The sequence below is a fragment of the Lynx canadensis genome, chromosome D3 (assembly GCF_007474595.2).
Source record: "Lynx canadensis isolate LIC74 chromosome D3, mLynCan4.pri.v2, whole genome shotgun sequence".
In the NCBI taxonomy this organism is placed as follows: domain Eukaryota; kingdom Metazoa; phylum Chordata; class Mammalia; order Carnivora; family Felidae; genus Lynx; species Lynx canadensis.
The window spans coordinates 67,601,251-67,620,433 of NC_044314.2; the positions used below are offsets into that span (position 1 = coordinate 67,601,251).

At 48.0% G+C, this 19,183-nt stretch overlaps 1 protein-coding gene across 1 annotated transcript in view; it reads left to right on the top strand.

The window, feature by feature from the left end:
- Nucleotides 1–19,183, top strand: part of GRK3 (G protein-coupled receptor kinase 3) — a 127,962-nt gene that overhangs the window by 92,958 nt on the left and 15,821 nt on the right. Inside the window, exons 10-14 of the mRNA XM_030335772.1 lie at nucleotides 1,857–1,935; nucleotides 3,533–3,663; nucleotides 5,839–5,933; nucleotides 10,415–10,522; nucleotides 18,623–18,689. Of these exons, the coding sequence (XP_030191632.1) occupies nucleotides 1,857–1,935; nucleotides 3,533–3,663; nucleotides 5,839–5,933; nucleotides 10,415–10,522; nucleotides 18,623–18,689 (480 nt within the window). The remainder of the gene's footprint in view (nucleotides 1–1,856; nucleotides 1,936–3,532; nucleotides 3,664–5,838; nucleotides 5,934–10,414; nucleotides 10,523–18,622; nucleotides 18,690–19,183) is intronic.

Here is a 19,183-nt window from a genome sequence, read left to right on the forward strand (position 1 = left end):
CTCTTTATATATTCTAAGTATGAGTCCTTTCTGCGTGTATGGATTGCAGATATCTTTTCCTATTCTGTGACTTGCCTTTTTACTCTCTTGATAGTGTTTTCTGAAGGCCAGAAGTTCTTGATTTTATTTTTGTCCAGTTTAGCAGTACTTCCACCATTAGTGCTTTTGGGTGTCCTGAGAAATCTTTACTTACCCTAGGGTCACAAAGATACTCTCTTTTGCTTTCCTCTAGAAGATTTATTGTTTTCCCTTCAGATCTTTGTCTTCCTGAAGTTGACTTCAGTATGTGGTGTGAGGTAGGGGTGGGCGTTCATATTCTGTTGTACAAATATCCATTTGTTCCAGCATATCATGGAAGGGCCACCCTTTCCCCCCACCCTGTTGTGTCACTTTATCACAAATCAGTTGACCATTTGTGTGTGAGTCTATGTCAGGATTCTCTCTTCTGTTCTGTTGGTCTGTCTGTTCTTGGGCTACTACCACACTGTCTGATTTACTGTTGCTTTATAATAACTTTTGGGGCACGTGAGTGGCTCAGTCAGTTAAGTTTCAGACTCTGGCTGAGGCCACGATCTCACAGTTCATGGGTTCGAGCCCCGCATCCAGCTCTGCGCTGACAGCTCAGAGCCTGGAACCTGCTTCGGATTCTGTGTCCCCCTCGCTCTCTGCCCCACCCTTGCTCACACTCTATCTCTCTCTCTCTCTCTCTTTCTCTCTCAAAATTAAACATTAAAAACATATATATTTGTATATATTATGTATATTTATATATAATATACATAAATAAATATATGTAAATATATAAATATATATAAATATTTATATAAAACATATAAGTATATATTTATATATAATATATAAAACATAAATATAAATATAAAAATATATATGTATAATATATATAAAATAATTCATATATATATATATATATATACACACACACACACACACACACACACAATAAGTCTTAATATCTAGCACTATGACTTTTCTGACTTTTTCTTCTAGAGTGAATTTTTCCTGGCTGTGCACATCTCCATATACATTTTGGAATCAGCTCGATTTTCACTTTAATTAAAATTGTAGCCGGGCGACTGGGTGGCTCAGTTGGTTGAGCATCCGATATTGGCTCAGGTCATGATCAAACTTTGTGAATTCGAGGCCCACATCGGGCTTGCTGCTGTCAGCGCAGAGCCCGCTTCAGATCTTCTGTTCCCGCCTCTCTCTTCATCCCTCCCCCACTCCCGCTTGCACTCTCTCTCTCTCTCTCTCTCGAGAATAAATAAAACATTAAATTTTTTTTTTTTAACTTGCATAGAATTTCTAGATTACTTTGGGGGAAAACTGACATCTTTACAATTGAATTATTCAGTCCCTGACTCTGATGTATTTTTCTACTTTGAAAGCTAGCTGCGTTCCCTTTTTATGCTCAGCGTCTCAAGACGGTAGTATAGATATTTCCTCCCACTGGGGTATGGTTCTTCCAACCTCAGAATCAGAGAGAGAAACGGATATTTGACTAGCCAGAACCAAAATGTAGAGCAACAGAGAGCCTGGCAGGGCAGTGATATCTTTCTGTAGAGTCTGGGTCCTTTGAAGAAGCTGCAGATAGAAGGGTCATGGTTGAGTTGGCGAGAGACAAGACCTTTGAATTCATCTCCACTCTGTCCGTATGCATTTTGTCACGTAACCAGATCCGTTTTGGTGGGACAGTTAAGGTTCCTAAGGAGGGGTCTCTGCTCAACGCACAGGGCAGCGGCATGGACGAGACCTGTGGATGCTCTCTGGTAGAAGATGTGCTACCTGGGACAGCTTTTGTTTTTCTGACAAACTGTGGCTTTTTTTTTCCTCCCTAGGACTGCCCTTTCATTGTCTGTATGACCTATGCCTTCCATACTCCAGATAAACTATGCTTCATCTTGGATCTGATGAACGGTGAGCAACACGCAGGAAGTCTGAGTGCAGGGAGAGACTTGGCCGTGATGTGAGACCTCAGCACACCGTGATCTGCACACGCCGGCAGTTTGGGTCTCTGGGATAATTGGGTTTCCCCCCGAAATTTAAGGAAACCTTCTGCTCTTCAAGTTTCCATTGAAATTCGTTTTAAATTCCCCTCTGCGCCCTCCCAGTTTCTCACCAGGAAGTTTGCACTTTCCAGAAGAGATTTTCACAAACGACGTAAACTTCATCTTCTGGAACGCAGCTGGCCTAGATCTTTAATTAGCTTGTTTCCTAACCCTCAACTTTTAGGAATGAAATGCCTCATAAGAACGTAGGCCAAAGATATATTAGGAAGCCGACTTTGAAGGACTGGCTGTGGGCCAGCCCGGCTTCTGGCTGGACGGACCAGCCGTCCATTGGTCTTGTAAGCTATGAGTGCCGACAAAGTTCTAGCTAAAAAAGTAGCTTTCTAATGCTAGAGAGTGACACGGCATGTACTCAAAGCGTTTTCCGTAACAAGAGCTGACGTAAAAGGCATCCGGGACAACAAATGCACAGCTTCCTTTTTTGGAAGTTCATTTGAAGTTCGGTTACATTTGGAGGGTTTGACCCAAAGCCAGACCTATTCAACAGCGTGGAGGAATTTCACAGACGTTAATAGTGGGCCAAGAAGCCAGACACCATAGCACATATCCTGCGTGATTCCACGGTTAGCACTCTCAGAACGGTTAAGATGAACGGATGGTGGAAGGTCAGATTGAAGTCCCCTTGGCCTAACCGAGGGGCCAGGGGCTGAGGCATTGACAGGGAAGGGCACGGGGCCTCTGGGATCCTGCACATCTTACATCTTGACCTGCCAGTGGTTCTACAGGAACACGTGTGTGTGGAAGGGAAGGTGCTTACAAAAGCAGGGGCCATACAGTGGGCACACGTGAACTTTTCTAGATCAGTAGAAGCTATTCCTTGACAGCTTATGAGAACATTCCCTTATCCTGTTGGTGGCATTCTCTCACTGTGTAACTTGAGCCCATACGGTAATTGATTTTTTTCCAAACGTTTTATTATGGAAAACTACAAACACAGGGCAAAACTGAAGAAATTGTACGGGAAACACCCAAATCCCCACCTACCTGGATTTCACCAGTTATAATTTTATGGTTGCATCCACTTTATCATCTTTCTCTCGGTATGATCGTTTTGTTTGTTTGCTCATTCATTTATTGTCCCCAGAGCCAGTTGCCAAGCCGGCTACTGGGCCAACCATGTCATGACCTGTTCATTAGACAGGAAGTTAGTGATCCAAGCAGGTTAGCTTCGAGGGTACATGTGGGAGCTGGATTCCCAGTCTGCGAATGATGGCTTCGTTGTCTATTGCCGTGGCCACCCACCCCTGCATTTAAGTGTTAACAATGTATAAGCTTCCTCTGTACTCTGGAAAGTGTTTTGTCAGACTAGGCAAGTCAAAGACAGATATATACGAAGCAGGAGCCAAGTTTGCCTTTTTGTACTGGGTCCTAACGATTTAGGATGACGTTTTTGGTTTCTTGCAAATTAACATGCTTTGCCTTGACCTGTCCTTCTCTGATTCCAGGGGGCGATTTGCACTATCACCTTTCCCAGCATGGGGTATTTTCTGAGAAGGAGATGCGGTTTTATGCCACCGAAATCATCCTGGGGCTGGAACACATGCACAATCGGTTTGTTGTTTACAGAGATTTGAAGGTAAGGCAGTCTGGTTTCGGGACCTGTGCGGTAGGTATGGCGGTCACGGGTGTCCAGACGGTCGCTTCTCTTTCATAGGACCTGCCGTTTTCCTCATCTGAGCCCCGGGGAAGTCACCTCTGTGTGGTATCCATCTGTCCAGACCCTAAACCCTGTTCCAGGAACTCCCTTCCTTCCTAGTTGTCACTGTCCACCCCGTGTGTCCTACCCTGCCTGGTGCAACACACATACTAACTCAAAAGTTTTTCATTGGTTAATGAATGAAAAGCAAGCCAGGAGTTACTCGGTGTTGCTGATTTTACAATTAATTGTAACGCACTTAATATTCACTAAGCAGCCGATTCGGCCATGGCTCTGTGTTAGAACTCGTGATGTTCAAAACTGAACAAGCAAAGAACATGCATCTTCTGGGGTTCATACACCAGTAAACTGAGGCGTAGAACGGCCGAGCCACAACTCCTCCGAGGCAGGGCCAATCAGCCTGCAGAACTTTCCCCCCGCAGGCCACTCTGAGAGTTTCACATTGTTTTAAGACTGTGTTCAAAATCACCAACAGATTTGTAGATCCTTGAACTGCAGAGCCCTAGACTGTTGGTGCCTGGGCTTCTCCACTCTCACTCTCCCTGGACTGGGAAGAAAAGGCAGTGAGTGCATTCCGAGTCTCCCCCTTCTGAACCACGATGCTCCGTCCTGGGTTCTGCGTTTATGAGGGAGCTGGGGTTTTGCTCAGTATGTCCATAGGAACACTTGTGGTGAGAAGACCGGGATAGAGACAAAAGAGACCTTGACAAATGATAGAAATGATCAGGCAGATACATAAATGGGCACATGATGACGCGAAGAAAAACGAGAGGAGAGACAGTCTCCCAAACAGAGAAAGCAGTCCGGGAGGACGTGTTTGCCTCCTCTTTCAGATTCCTTCTGGAACAGACCCAGGGCCGACTGAAATGTACAGCTTATGCTCCTTTTCTCTAAGTAGCTATGTTTTGATCGGCCGCCTTAGCTTTTTAAAGTTACCTTCTAAGAATCTAAAAGATGGTATTTTCTTTTTGAGCCTCTTGGCTTTTTTTTTTCTTCACAAAATGCTTTGTACAAGTTAAGGCTTTCTGCAAGGTTACAGAATTACTCCCTTAGTTTTCGTCTGAGCATGAAGGAGACAAAAATATATTTTCATTGAATTAGAAATAATTAGGTAGTGGTTGGCACCTGACAGTTTGTTCCCCTGCTCCGTGAGTTTTGCAGGAGAATACAATACATGCTGAAGGCCGTTGAAGCCCTATGGTAATACATTTTAATTTAAATCTATAACCGGTCTCTAATCATCTCTATGCTGTATCTTGTTTTTGTTTTCGAAGCTATTTAGTAGGCAGTGGTATTATTTAATTTCTATTCAAACTGAATTCTAGTCACTCATGATTATTCATGCTTTAGTTTTATAATAGCATGCCATTCTTTTTATTTCAAGCAAAACAATAGTTGATCTCCAGCAGAAAAATATTAAGATGACTGTAATTCAGCGTGTATTAGGGAGAGGAGCTTTGTTTTCCTTGCTCATGCCGGCTAAATCCAATGTCAGTGGATATATGTCATCGGAGTTGTGCTGAGAACCACAGTGGGTCATTCGGTAGGGTCCTGTGTTCTGATTACGCACTCAAAGGCGTGCCGTTCGAGATCGGTGTGGCACTGTGGAGTGTTCTGGTTTCTTAGGTCAGCGTTTGTACATTCTCGTGAGGTTCCTTTCTGTTCCGTGCCTCGTGGCCTCATTCCCAGAGCCCTTTGTGGGTCACAGAAGCCAAGAAGCTGGTGAGCTCACTCCCTTTGTGGAGAGGCGCGCTGCTCTGGCTGGGCCACAGTCCCCACGGGGGAAAGGAACTACTTTCTATCTGATGAACTGTGGTCATAACCACCGCCCCCCCCCACCCCCCCGCCCAAAGCTCCCTGCCCTGTGTCTCCTTATCTCATGAGTAGGCTCCTTTGTGTCTGTCATTGCCATTTTCCTGCTGGACTTAAACGTGAAAAGGGTTACTTTCCGTGTTATACCCCATTTGGATGTGATAGTATAGAACTTGTGTTTAGATGAAACGGTAAGTTACCAAGTGCGTATAGTTTCAGAAATTCTCAAAGCCCGGTGACAGTCTGGGGACTCTTGAAGATCATCTTTGTCTTTCTCTTTAGCCTGCAAATATCCTCTTGGATGAACACGGACACGTCAGGATATCCGATCTCGGTCTTGCCTGTGACTTTTCCAAAAAGAAGCCACATGCGAGTGTGTGAGTACCACATCAACTCTCTTCACTCCTGTTTCTCTCCACGACGTGTTGATTCGCTCAGGCCCTGATCTGGTCACTTGCTCCCCCTGCTTTTTCTTGCTAGAGGTGATTCTTAATATGTGATAATGCTGGGAGGGGGGCAGGTCCCAAATCCCTGGCGATGGGAGACGAGATAAGCGGGGAGCGTGGATGGACCCAGAGAGCGATGTCAGGGGCCGGGGTATCTCTGCAGCACACCTGAGCCCACGATGGCAGGGTGACCCTCGTCAGTCAGTTTACCTGCTTGACCGCAGTCTTCTCCGTAAAGTAGAGGCAGTAGCAAATGCCTGTAAGTTGTCTGTCCTACGGATAAGGGAAGTCTGTGTGCCTGGGGAGGTGCAGAGGCATCTGTGTGGAACGCTCCAAGGGAGGCCCAGAGGTCGAGTGTCTCTCTCCAGCTACTTTTCTCCTTCATTTGCAAAATGGCTCTTTTTTTTCCCCCCGAAGGGAAATTAGGAAATTAGGAATCTTTTTTCTTTTTTTTTTTAATTAAAAACACAAATCATCTGCTCGCAGGTCATGGTAGACTGGAGCATTTATTACATCAGTCCTCCAGCAGACCATGTGGAGGGAACCCCGTGCCCCGCAGCCCCCAGCCAGCACCCGACCCCTCCGCATGCCCCCCCCCCTCCCCCGGAAGCTCGAACACAGGGGCGTAAAGCTACCACACCAGGGCTCCGCAGAAGCAGAATGACACGTCATTTCTGTTTCTTCGGCTATCAGTTTATCTGAGTGGAAAGTGTAGACATGTGTGCGGTCTGTGGAAGAGCAGATGCGTGTTGCTTTTATCCTTTCTCTTTGTAAATGGATCACTCTCAGCACTGAAATCTTGGAAAATTACATTTTCATTGTCCACCTTGAGCTAACATTCATCTCTGTGGTGAATGGGCCTGATGAAACTCCCCGGGGTCTCCTGTCACGCATCCGTACAGAAACTAAAGCCCAGACCCTTCTTTTTGTGGGTCTAGAGGTGGCCCTGCATGGCAGTGTTGGAGGAGGGCCTGCGGTAAATCAGAAGCGCCTTGTGAGGCCCCGATCAGATGTGAACGGAGGATAGCACCGATTCTGTAAACACGTTTCCCCCTTCCCTCAGAAGCCGGGTGCTGTGATAACAGCGTTCGCATTTTGCCGGCACTTTACAGTTACGAGGCCAGAACCTGTGGCCGTATAAGCTTCTCTCGGCAAGTTCATCAGACGTTTTTAAGAGGGTTGTTTGAATTTTTAATGCTGCAGCCATTTGGTATGCTAATTTCTTCAATTTAGTGTGGCCGCCACTGAATACGAATCCGAGAGCTCAGAAAAGTTAATCTTGCAAAGGAATTAACTTGCAGCGATGGGATGGCGTTATTTATTTCCTTACAGAGCTGCACCCGCTTCTTACTGTAATTCACCTGTCGGCCCCAGGGGGCGGGCTGTTCTCAAGATTCCAGCAGCAGCTACAAAAAGGGGTAGGCTTGGGAAGGTTGGTTTCTACACTTACATGATCATAGTGAGGCCACTATAAAAAAAAGATAAAGGCGCAACCAGATCCTTTTTTTTTTTAAGTAGAGGGGGCATGACTAGGATAGGAACAGGCTTCTGAGTCAGCAGATCTGGGTTCGAATCCTCTTCTAAGCCGTGCTTCCCTTCTCCCCTCTCTAAAAAGGACATAACAACAAAGTTTATTTCGTCTGATTGTTGTGAAGGTCAAGTCAACCGACTAATACGGCAAGTTTTTATGTGACATTGGCCGGGTGCTAGGGGCAGGCAGTGCTGTGGGGACCCCTTGGAGCCGGCTGTGCGGGAGGTGGCCTTTGAGTGGGTGGTGGCGTGCCAGGAGCCACAGTGCTCGCCGTGTCATTGGTTGAACATCCGCTGTCCCAGGCGTGCTCAGCTGCTGTGAATACGCTACGATCTTCATAGAAGCACCAGACGTTATAGGTAGAATTATCTACTTTATGGTACAGTCCCTGAAGTCCAGAGAAATCAAGGTCACAGCCCTGGCACATTGTGGGGCTAGAATTACAGTCCAGTTCGGTCTCCAGAGCTTATACTCGGGCGACCTCCCGGAGGCTCGATGAGTAATTTAGGGCCAGAATTTCACCCTGGACTTGGTTTCTCGAGTCTTTTCAAAACTGTAGATGTGGTCCCTGGACTCCATCTAGCTGGTCCACCTACAAGAAGTGTTGTGGTTGAGGTCCCCAGTTTGGGCTTAGGTTTAGTCCATTTAATGACGGGATCAAGAATTATTGTAAATGGAAAGTTAACTGTGCAGTGGCCCCGAAAAGTCAAAAACTTCTGTAATTGAACAGATTACCAGTGCCCGATTTGAGTTCCAGCCTTTTTGCTGTAAGAACACAAAGTTGCATCTCATGTCACAGTGTTCTCAAAACCTTCACGTGTTCTTTCAGTATTTGTAGTAGTTCAGATCGTCAGGGGACGACAATGTTGTCAGGAAGCATCAGTAGCTGCCATGCGGGCAGAGTCAGAAAGCCATGGGGGCAGGTGGACCGGTATTTGGCTCCTATTGTGGCCAGTGTCATCATCTTAGAGAGCTGATCTGCATTAACCTATTGTGTTTACCCTCGCTGTACTTTCCCTTTCCAGAATTGGGTTCTGATCCCAAGAATCATAGGCTCACAATTCACGACAAAGGTCTGTCCGGGCAACACTGAAATTAACCCTTCCCAGAGACTGGTTTGGAGACCCCTCATAGAAATCTCCAGTACCCTCACAGCGTGGCTAGGTGACCTTATGCCATCAGACTTTGGATTCCGGATGGTGGGGCTACTGCTGGTGCTGGACCCGCCTGTGAAGGACCAGCGCCCCTGTTCACCGTCTGAGAGCAGCCTTCCAAATAGAACTCGTTAGACAGAGAGCTCTGGGCACAGTGCTGATCCTGGGTCAGTAATGATCATGAGTGATCCAGGAGCACTTTCTGAGCAGATTCTCAGTGAGCATAACTTAAAAGTGATTATAATAAGGGTAGAGATTAAAGGCCCTGACGTGGATTGAGTTCTTCTGTGCCAGGACTGTTCTTAACCCATCACGTATATGTAATCCACACAGCAACCTTGCGCAATGAAGTGTTGTCTTATCACCCATCTTGTCTGGGAAGAAGATCAGTGAGGGGTGGACAGGTTGGAGGGTGTGGCTTTTGCAGGCACCCTTTCGGGCTGCGTCTTTGCAAGCCCCCATGAGCCCCCTCTTGCTCTCCTAGATGGAACAGTGCACACTCGGATCCTTAAGGAGGAGCCCAGAATCAACCAATGGGAGGGGATTCGAAGTTGCAGAAGAGTGCAAATTGCAGATAAAACGGTTGTCCTCCCAAATCTTTCAGCTTCTGAAAAGCATCCTCACATTTGCTTAGCCGGGTCCTCTGACCTGTCGGTAGCCCTTAAAACCTGACACAGGGTTTCTCTATCTTTTTTGCTTTTTAAAAATTTTTTTAAGTTTATTTTAAGAGAGAGAGAGTGGGGGGCAGGGCGTGGGACAGAAAGAGAGAGAGTCCAAACAGGCTGTATGCTGTCAGTGCAGAGCCCAACGCAGGGCTTGATCTCACAAACTGTGAGATTTTGATCTGAGCTGAGATCAAGAGTCAACCACTTAGGGGTGCCTGAGTGGTTTAGTCAGTTAAGCATCCAACTTCGGCTCTGGTCATGATCTCCTGGTTCGTGCATTTGAGCCCCGCATCGGCCTCTGTGCTGACAGCTCGGAGCCTGGAGCCTGCTCCAGATTCTGTGTCTCCCTTTCTCTGTCCCTCCCCTGCTCACATTGTCTCTCTCTCTCTCTCTCTCTCTCTCTCTCTCAAAAAATGAATAAATGTTAAAAAAAAAAAAAGTCGGATTCATAACCTACTGAGCCACCTGGGTGCTCTGGATTTCTCTGTCTTTTGTACCTGCCGGCTTGTGCCCCTCTTCTTCCCCACTCCCTCAGGGTCTGTCGCTGTCTCTGTGACTAAGTAGCCCCCACGCTTACCATGTGTCCGCCCAGGTCCTCAGCACAGAGGGTGGCACCACACAGGAGGGATGTCCCCATCCCTTCTGGTCCGTGGCACCACCTGTAGGTGCCCGCTTATCGTCCCCTCCCCCACTTCACCTCTGCCCCTTGTGCATCCTCACTGGAGCTCTGGACCGGGCAGGAGACCCTCTAGCTCTCCATCGCGGTAGTGCAGGAAGACCAACATGGTTCAGATTTCCCCTCCCAGACCGGACCTTGCGTTCTCTCACGTTTACCTCATACTGTCATTTGTTTATATTCACTCCTACACTGACGAAGACGGAAACGGTCGATTTCCCATTGGGTGCCGCATGGCTCACATTGGGCGGGATCCCCATCGTCCCCTCCGCCTCCTTTATGGCCGCTGCCCTTTAACAAATGGCGTCTGAACCCCTTGTCGAGCTGTTGACATTTCCTAAGGTGGGCATGCCTTCCTAACTGCGTGTACACTTTCTTCTCCCTAGTGGCACCCATGGGTACATGGCTCCCGAGGTGCTGCAGAAGGGGACGGCGTATGACAGCAGTGCTGACTGGTTCTCCCTGGGCTGCATGCTTTTCAAACTTCTCAGAGGGTGAGTGAACCGCGTCCTTTTCAAACTGCTGCCATGGCGTGTCCTGGGACCAGAATCCAGACTGGTTAGACATCGCTGGGCCTCACATCCTCTTGGATCACACATGGTAACCTGGATGGTGACCCTGGCTCTTCCTGCCTCGTAGAAGGGAGAGCTTTGTGCCTGGAAACTTTTAGGCAGAAGCTAACAGGTTCATATTTTTGTTCCATGCCAACACATTCAAACCTAAGGAAAAAAAAAAAAAAAAGACTGCTTTGAAATAGCCCCATCGAGGACCCTGATTTGGGAGCACAAGTGTTATTTTAAAATGTGAATCACTGAAGAAGGTAGGATACTTTTTCTTCCGCTAGGAATCAGTTACTCATGATTGTCTCACCCACGTAATGCATTTTGAGGGTCACAAGAAAGGACCCAAGATCCAAAGCAAATTTCTTTTTTTTTGAACGTTTATTTATTTTTGGGACAGAGAGAGACAGAGCATGAACAGGGGAGGGGCAGAGAGAGAGGGAGACACAGAATCGGAAACAGGCTCCAGGCTCTGAGCCATCAGCCCAGAGCCCGATGCGGGGCTCGAACTCACGGACCGCGAGATCGTGACCTGGCTGAAGTCGGACGCTTAACCGACTGCGCCACCCAGGCGCCCCTAAAGCAAACTGATTTTAAAAGCATGCATTTATTTGTAAGCATGCTGAAGTTAATTTGTGCCTTTTTTTTTTTTCTCGAACACAAAAATGAAACTGCGTAATTCTGTGTTTTTAATTAATCGGTGTTAGTTCTCAGCCACCAAAGATGGTGAAATAGAGCGGAAGGATTATGAAATGAAAGCACTGTCAAAATATGTTCTCCCTTTGAACACAACGATTATGTTAACACTTCCATTAATGTTTAAGAATTTGCAGCCAACTGGAGTGGGACTCTTGAAGTTTTGCAAATATGGTTTTGGTTATTCCTCATTCACAAAGATACAGAAAGCACTCACTTCATGTTAAAATTTCCTGGTCAGGGTTCCCCCTCTCATGGTTCTGCTGTGAAACGGGTCTGGTCGTTTGCTGGGCTTTTCACATTTCCACCGGGAAGCCTCGTGGAGCACAGCCACATCTTCTCATGGTGTTTAGCACATGCCACAGGGCGGCCGGACTCCATGTTTCCCCCCAGATTAGGTTCCAAGTGTCCTGGCTGCTTCCCCAGGACCCTGGTAATCGAGTTGTTTTCTGCTCCCGGTTTTCACTGGGGAACTTAAATTGTGTTATTTCTCAGAGAGTCAAGCCCTGTTGGGCCTTAATTGAATTACTGTATTTGTGGAGCCTGGATGGGCCTAATTCACGTCATCAGACTCGCTGACCTAATTAGAGAGTTTCTGCAAGACAGACCAGAGAAAACCACTTCCCACGCGAGATGTGGGGAGTGGGAAAGCCTCCGCACGCGTGGTGAGTGTGTGGAGATGCGCCCGGGTCTCTGGACATCCTCTGGAGATGGGGTTGGAGGTGCGGAATCCACACTCACAAAATTGTGAGATGATGAAATTCTGTGCATCGGCGAAACCATTGCATACGCCAAGTCCAGATTCAAAAATCAACAGTAACATGTCACAGGGGAAATAAAATCTGCAAAGCCAGGCATTCAGGGCTTTGTTCACTTCTTTGGTCTGTTTATAATAACGTCCATGCATGTAGATTGGGGATGATCTGGTGTGACACCGCTTTTAAAAAGATCAGAAAATTTAATTACTAACAATATGCCAGCACTGTGATTTGGGGCTAATAAGGTGAATCTGGGGGCGCCTGGGTGGCGCGGTTGGTTAAGCGTCCAACTTCGGCTGAGGTCATGATTTCCTGGTGCATGAGTTCGAGCCCCACGTTGGGCTCTGTGCTGACAGCTCGGAGCCTGGAGCCTGCTTCCGATTCTGTGTCTCCCCCCTCTTTGCCCCTCTCCTGCTCACATTCTGTCTCTCTCAAAAAAAAAAAACAACATTAAAAAATTAAAAAAAAAAAAGTGAATCCAGCTGTATTTAGCCCCAATTCAGATTGGGAGTACCGAATTGGGAGGTTTCATTCTTCGTGAAGTCTGTGATCGGGCCTGATGGGGAAGTGTGGCTTCCTGCCCAGAGGAGTCCTGGCTGGCGGGAAGACATCCAGAGGGGTTCCCCAAGGAGGGGATGGATGAGACGAGGGGACAACGGTGACAGACCTCGAAACCATGGCTCCTATGGAAAGGTAGGAAGAGCTAAGTACAAGGCTTAGGGGGGCCCTAATGGCTTCTGGCTGGTGGAGGGTCCGTCGTCAGGGAGGGGCTATGTGCATGCTGCACTGCTCCCAGGAGCAGGCATTTAAGGAGGGGAAAGATTTCACTTGGACACAAGAATGCCCACTGGAGCATTTGAAGGAGTGTTGTACCTCACAGGTAGTGAGGTCCCCGTCACTGTTGGGGGACCATCCCTTGAGTCCGGCACGGAAAGAATCCTTCCAGTGTATAATAGATAGGACCAGATGAGTCTTCCCCACTAAGATTTATGATCTTTTTTTTTTAATGTTTATTTGTTTATCTTTGAGAGAGAGTGTGTGAGCAGGGGAGGAGCACAGAGAGAGTGGGAGACAGAGAATCCAAAGCAGGCTCCACACCTCCAGCTTTACAAAGCCCAATGCAGGGTTTGAATCCACAAACCATGAGAACGTGGCCTGAGCCGAAATTGGATGCTCAACCGACTGAGCCACCCAGGCGCCCTGGGGTTTATGATCCTACGCCATCCTTTGCATTCCTTGTTTGGAAGCCATTCACGGGAAGGACAGAGCACTGAAACCGAAGGGCAGGGAGATGTTGTTTGATTGATGTGATTTCGAGTAAATTTGGTAAACATTTATCGAATACCTGCAATATGCAAGAGGCTGTGCTTGGTGCTCTGGGGAGAGGAAGGGAGGGAAGGAGGAAGCCACGTCGGGTCCGTAAGGAGCTGGCGGGAGAGTAGAGATGTCTACACCCAGGAGCAAGGCCAGCCGCAGTGTCCGGGGGCACGAAGATGGGTCCCAGGGCTAACTTGGGAGAGCGGGGCCAACTCCACGCAGGAGATGCTCTGTGAAGCGAGCTTGAAAGAGAATGGCGATTCCAAGACTGGGACAGAGTAGACACGTTTTCTTCGGGGAGCAGACAACGCTGGGCAGTTTGCCTTTCCCCAGCTGTGACCTGGGCGGGGCGGGTCACTGACAAGAGGCTGGAGAGTGTGCTCGGGGAGAAGGTTGAGGAGATTGGGTGGAGATCGGAGAGCCTAGAACACTGTGCCGGGGAGTTGGGGCTTTACTCTCGAGGCCCCGGAACCTGGAGGCTTTTATGCAAAGGAGGGACACAGCTGGGGTGTCTGTCAGAAGAAGGTGACTGGACAGAGGGAGACTGGGACAGGTGCTGGGACCCAGGCGAAAAGCCAGGAGCACTCAAGCTAGCCCTGCAGCCCCGGGACCAGGAAGGGGGCAAGTGGTGGACCTATCTTGCTAGGCTGAGGGGTGGGGGTGGCAGTTGCTGTTTTTCCGGATGGGTGCTCAGATACGGAAGCTAAGGGGTCAGATTCGAGGTAGCTGGGGCGAGAGTGACGTCATTACCAGAATCCGTGGTTGTAAAATGTCGGTGGTTCCTATTAAACTGATGTTTATTGAGGGACCTTCAGGAGCAAAACACCGTACTGGGGTCAGCAGGGGAAGGGGCTGTGCCCAGGAGGCTTCATCCCCTTCAGCTGCAGATGAGGGGACAGTGTCACCTGTTCCACTTCGCAAGGTCGTGTGTGGGGAAGACACGGAAAGTATGTCTGGAAGTGACCTATTCAGTTTTCACTGGCCGCCTAGAAGGGAGCCCTGAGCAGCTAGCTGGGTTTTTTTCTGACACAAGGGGCTGAGGAAGCAAGGCAGCAGGGCAGGGGGACGAGGGGGAGAGCACCGGCCCACAGGCCCTGCCCCCCTGCTTCCTGGTGTGCTCACAGGACAGCCACGGTTCAGGTCCTTGCAGAATGGACCCGATGCCTTGCCAGCCGCTGCCCAGCACTCGGCCATCACCCCAGGGGCGCTTGGCAATGCCTGGAGACGTTTTTGGTTGTCACAGCTTTGGAAAGGGCTACTTCTGACATCTGGCAGGTGGGGGCCAGGGATGCTGCTAAACATCTCACAGTAGTCAGGACGGGCCTCGCTGCCCCAGCAAAGCGTTGCCCAGCCCAAAAGGTCAATGGCGCTGAGGATGAGCAAGTCTGCTCTTAGCCTGTCTCTTCCTTCCCATGCCCGTGCAGTGAGGTTGAACAGGTGGTCACCAACATTCTGTGGTGGAATGCTTCCTTACATGGACCCGTGTGTCCCCACTGTCTCTGCTGAAACACTGGTCTGCACCCCCCACTTTGCCTCGACACCCTAGAAGAACACCGCAGGGCCTGAGGGAAAGGAGCAAGCTGTCCCAGCTTGAGCTCGCGTTCTGCACCCTTGGACTCACAGTGATGGACCGAGCCGTTCAGAAGCCATGTGTCCGGGAGGTGTCACTGTTTCCCCCTCAGATGACTTTGTCTGGTATTGAACATGTGTCCTTGTTGCAAACGTGTGGGATTGCTGTCATGATCCTCCAACTAGATTTCAGATGTCTGTTAAGGAAAAGAATTGATGTGACAGTGGCTTTGATCCTAAACTTGTCACCACTGATGGTCTGTCCCCGAAGCTGTCAGATGCAGGGAAAGAGCCTGGACGGTGCTCTGGGGACAGCTGAGCTCTGCCCGAGGTTACTGAGATTGTTCCTGTACGGAAGAAACAGGGAATGTTTATAAATATTTTGGCAGCTACTGGCTTAGGTTCAAAACTCCTATTTGACGTAACGTATGATCTTTTTCGTATTCTAAAATTGATTTTTGGCTTAAGAGTTTTGAATCACTCGTACTTAGAAATGTACTGCTTTTGAGCTCATTGTTTCACTGAGTGTGGTGTGTGTGTGTGTGTGTGTGTGTGTGTGTGTGTGTGTGTGTGTTTTCCCAGCATTTCCGACATCTTGAGCAATTTCCCAACTCTTTGGGGGAAATTTGCAGCGCTCCCACTCGGTCTGTAATTCACAAGCCACATCTGACCACCACACATGTGAATTTCATTCCCGCGGCACTTCCCGGCTGCAGCCAGCGTGTTGCACGCCCTGCAGGGAGAAGCGGCCGCCCTGCTAGCTGCCGGCGGGCCGGATACCCTCTCCTATTTAAAGCGGCTGCATCAGGGAGCTGAGCAGCTGCAAGGCACACAGGATCTGTGGGTACCACGTGCCTCCCTCAGAGCGGAGATCGTTACTGTCGTAGGGTCTCTTTAACGTTTTCCAAAATAGACACAGCTCTTTGGCTTTGTGCACAAAGAATAATCAAGACTACATTGGAAACAGATGTGCAGCGCGATTTTGAACTTGAAAGAACAAACTTTCTCAGCGCCGCAAGCCCAGAACCGAATCGCTGAAAAGCATTTCCGACCATTTTGTATGCAGTGGGCACGGACTAGCTATGTTTCTAGCACGGGACCGGGACAGGGTTCATGCGCTGGAAATGGGTTTGGCCCCACTGACTTTAACTCCGCTCCCCCCTGCCAGCCTCCCTCTGGTCTCATGAAAGACGTTTTAAATTTAGCACAGAGCATTTCTGTCAGAACACAGCAGGGCTTCTCTGCAAGGGTCAGGGCACAGCCCTTTCCTTCCGGCGGCAGACGCAGGCAAGTGCATGGGGGTCGGGAGCGGGAGTGGGGTCCCCCGGCACCGCACACAGGAGCCAGACCGGCAGGAGCTGCCACAGTGCCAGGAGATCCGCACACAGTCCCTTTTCATGGGTTCAGGGGCTTTGTGGGGTGGAAACAGCCATGTCCAGCAGAGAGGCTAACGTTTTAGTAAGATTTAATAAGCGTTTATTCTTTTTCTCTTGAACCATGGACGTGTTAATATCTCTGTGTCTTTTGCAGAGGAGAGCGATACAAGTAATGGGTTTTTTTAGATGTTACTATCTTATAAATAACAGATACCATTTGACAAATGACATTTGTTGTTATATCCTATTTACTTTTTTTTTTTTTCCAAATTTTTTTTTCAACGTTTATTTATTTTTGGGACAGAGAGAGACAGAGCATGAACGGGGGAGGGGCAGAGAGAGAGGGAGACACAGAATCGGAAACAGGCTCCAGGCTCTGAGCCATCAGCCCAGAGCCTGACGCGGGGCTCGAACTCACGCACCGCGAGATCGTGACCTGGCTGAAGTCGGACGCTTAACCGACTGCGCCACCCAGGCGCCCCCCTATTTACTTTTTTTTAATGTTTACTTTTGAGAGAGAGAGAGAGAGCAAGCATGAGCATGAACAGGGGAGGGGCACAGAGAGAGGGAGACACAGAATCCGAAGCAGGCTCCAGGCTCCGAGCTGTCAGCACAGAGCCTGACACGGGGCTGGAACCCACAAACCGTGAGATCATGACCTGAGCCAAAGTCAGACACTTAACCGGCTGAGCCACCCAGGTGCCCCCATTATTTGCTTTTTCAATGCAGTAATTTTGCATTTTTATTTTTGGACATGAAGAGGTTGAAAAGGACATTTCCAGCCAAAATCTAGTTTAAAGATTAGCGTATGTTTGCTTAACCCTAACTCACCTTGTTTTATATTTTATTACTTTCAAGAGATGGAAATTACTTTCTATTCTGTTGCATGATAAGGAGGAAAACAAAGCATTAGAGTGCCCTCTCTTGTACAAAATGAACATTAAAATCCTTAAAATAATAAAGGCTCTGAAATGTAATAATCTTTTCCAAGAGATGATTTAGTGCAGACTTCTCCAATTCAGCAGGATGGTCAGAGCGGTAGTAATAAGTAGTGAGTGGACAAATACAAGGATTAGTTCCTTTCCTAAATCACATTCATTTATGTGCTCAGTATTCTAGCCCCCTGAAGACACTTCCAGATATTTTATAGAGTATCTTGCCTCTGATTATGTTATATATGCCTTAGAAATAAATCTGTAGGATTCGTAATTTTATGGGCCTGTCTTGCTATATAAGAAAACTCATTTGTGTGTGTGTGTGTGTATCTTCTTTAATTTTCAAATAAATAAAGAAGGCCAGGATTTTGTAATTTGCATGCTTACTGGTCTCTTTTGATAAGATTTCCTTTAAAAGCCAGCTTCTCTGGGGTTTTCACAACAGGGTAAAGAGGAAGAATGATTTGTTTTTACACAGTTTATCCAGCAGGCATTTGTTGGATAAAGTAAGATTCATCTTCATGAAGTTCACGAATGACTGCTGGATCAGCCCCCTCCTGCATACTGCCGCCTACTACCGGCATCTCCATTGCTTTGTTGTCCCCTTCGCTGTTTCGGAGATGCGACCTTAGGCCCATTTGCAGATGAAGAAACCGTTGCTGATGGTTTCCATGACTGGCTCACAGCCAGTAAACACCCCAGTCACGACCTTGAATCCAGGTCTGCCGACTCCTAGATTTGGGGCTCTCCCAAAGTAAAACATGAGTGAGCAGCTCTCAGAGCCATGGATGGCCTGGGGGCACTGGGTTAGTTTCTGTCTGTTATCATCAAAGGAAGGTATTGCTTAAAGTTACGGGGCTGTTCCCCTTGGTGTGTTTTGTTTCCACTACAGTTCTCTGTGGGGTTTTTTTGTTTTGTGTTTTTTTTTAAATTTTTTTTAAGTTTATTCATTTTTGAGAGAAAGAGACAGATTGTGAGCAGGGGAGGGGCAGAGAGAGAAGGAGACACAGGATCTGAAGCAGGCTCCAGGCTCCGAGCTGTCAGCACACAGCCCGATGTGGGGCTCGAACTCATGAACTGTGAGATCATGACCTGAGCCGAAGTCAGACATTTAACCGACTGAGCCACCCAGGCGCCCCTCTAACGATATTTTAAAATATCTCGGGGAATATGTTTGCTGATCAGCCCCCCCCCCTTTCAGAACCTAACGCACCCCAACACCAGTGTTTCTCTGGAAACGGTAAATGTGTATGGCTTTGGTGTTTCTGTAGTTTCGGATGAACGGTGACAGAACGCAGTCCTCTCTGCAGGTGGGAGCCGGGGACGTGTGTGTGCTGAGAATCCCGGTACCACATCATCACAGAGTGTTGTTCATTTCCACAGGCACAGCCCTTTTAGACAACACAAAACCAAAGATAAACACGAGATAGACCGGATGACTCTCACCGTGGTAAGGAGACTGAAAACTCCATTTTTTTTTTTTTTTAGTGTCTGTTTATTTTGAGAGAGAGTACGCGTGTGAGCAGGGGAGGGGCGGGCAGGGGGAGAGAGAATCCCAAGCAGGCTCCACGCTGGCATTGTGGAGCATGATGAGGGGCTCAAAGTCAAAAACCATGAGATCATGAAATCCAGAGTCAGACGCCTAACTGACTGAGCCACCCAAGAGCCCCTAAAGACTTCATCCTTAGTCACATGACAGTGTTCACGTTTCAGTTCGTTGGAACTGGTGTAGAAACTTGCCTTCTTAAAACAAATGAGCAGAGACACAATTCATAGAGGAATTCCTGATTGGAGATTTAGTGGAAATAGATGCCAAGGCAGAAATCAAGGTTTGCCCCCCATCAGTAAGAGAAAGATACAGGAAATCAAGAAGTAAAGTGAAGAGATCAAAGAAAAGGAAAAATTGCTGAGTGTAGAAGAGCGAGGAGACCTTCTTGTCTCCTG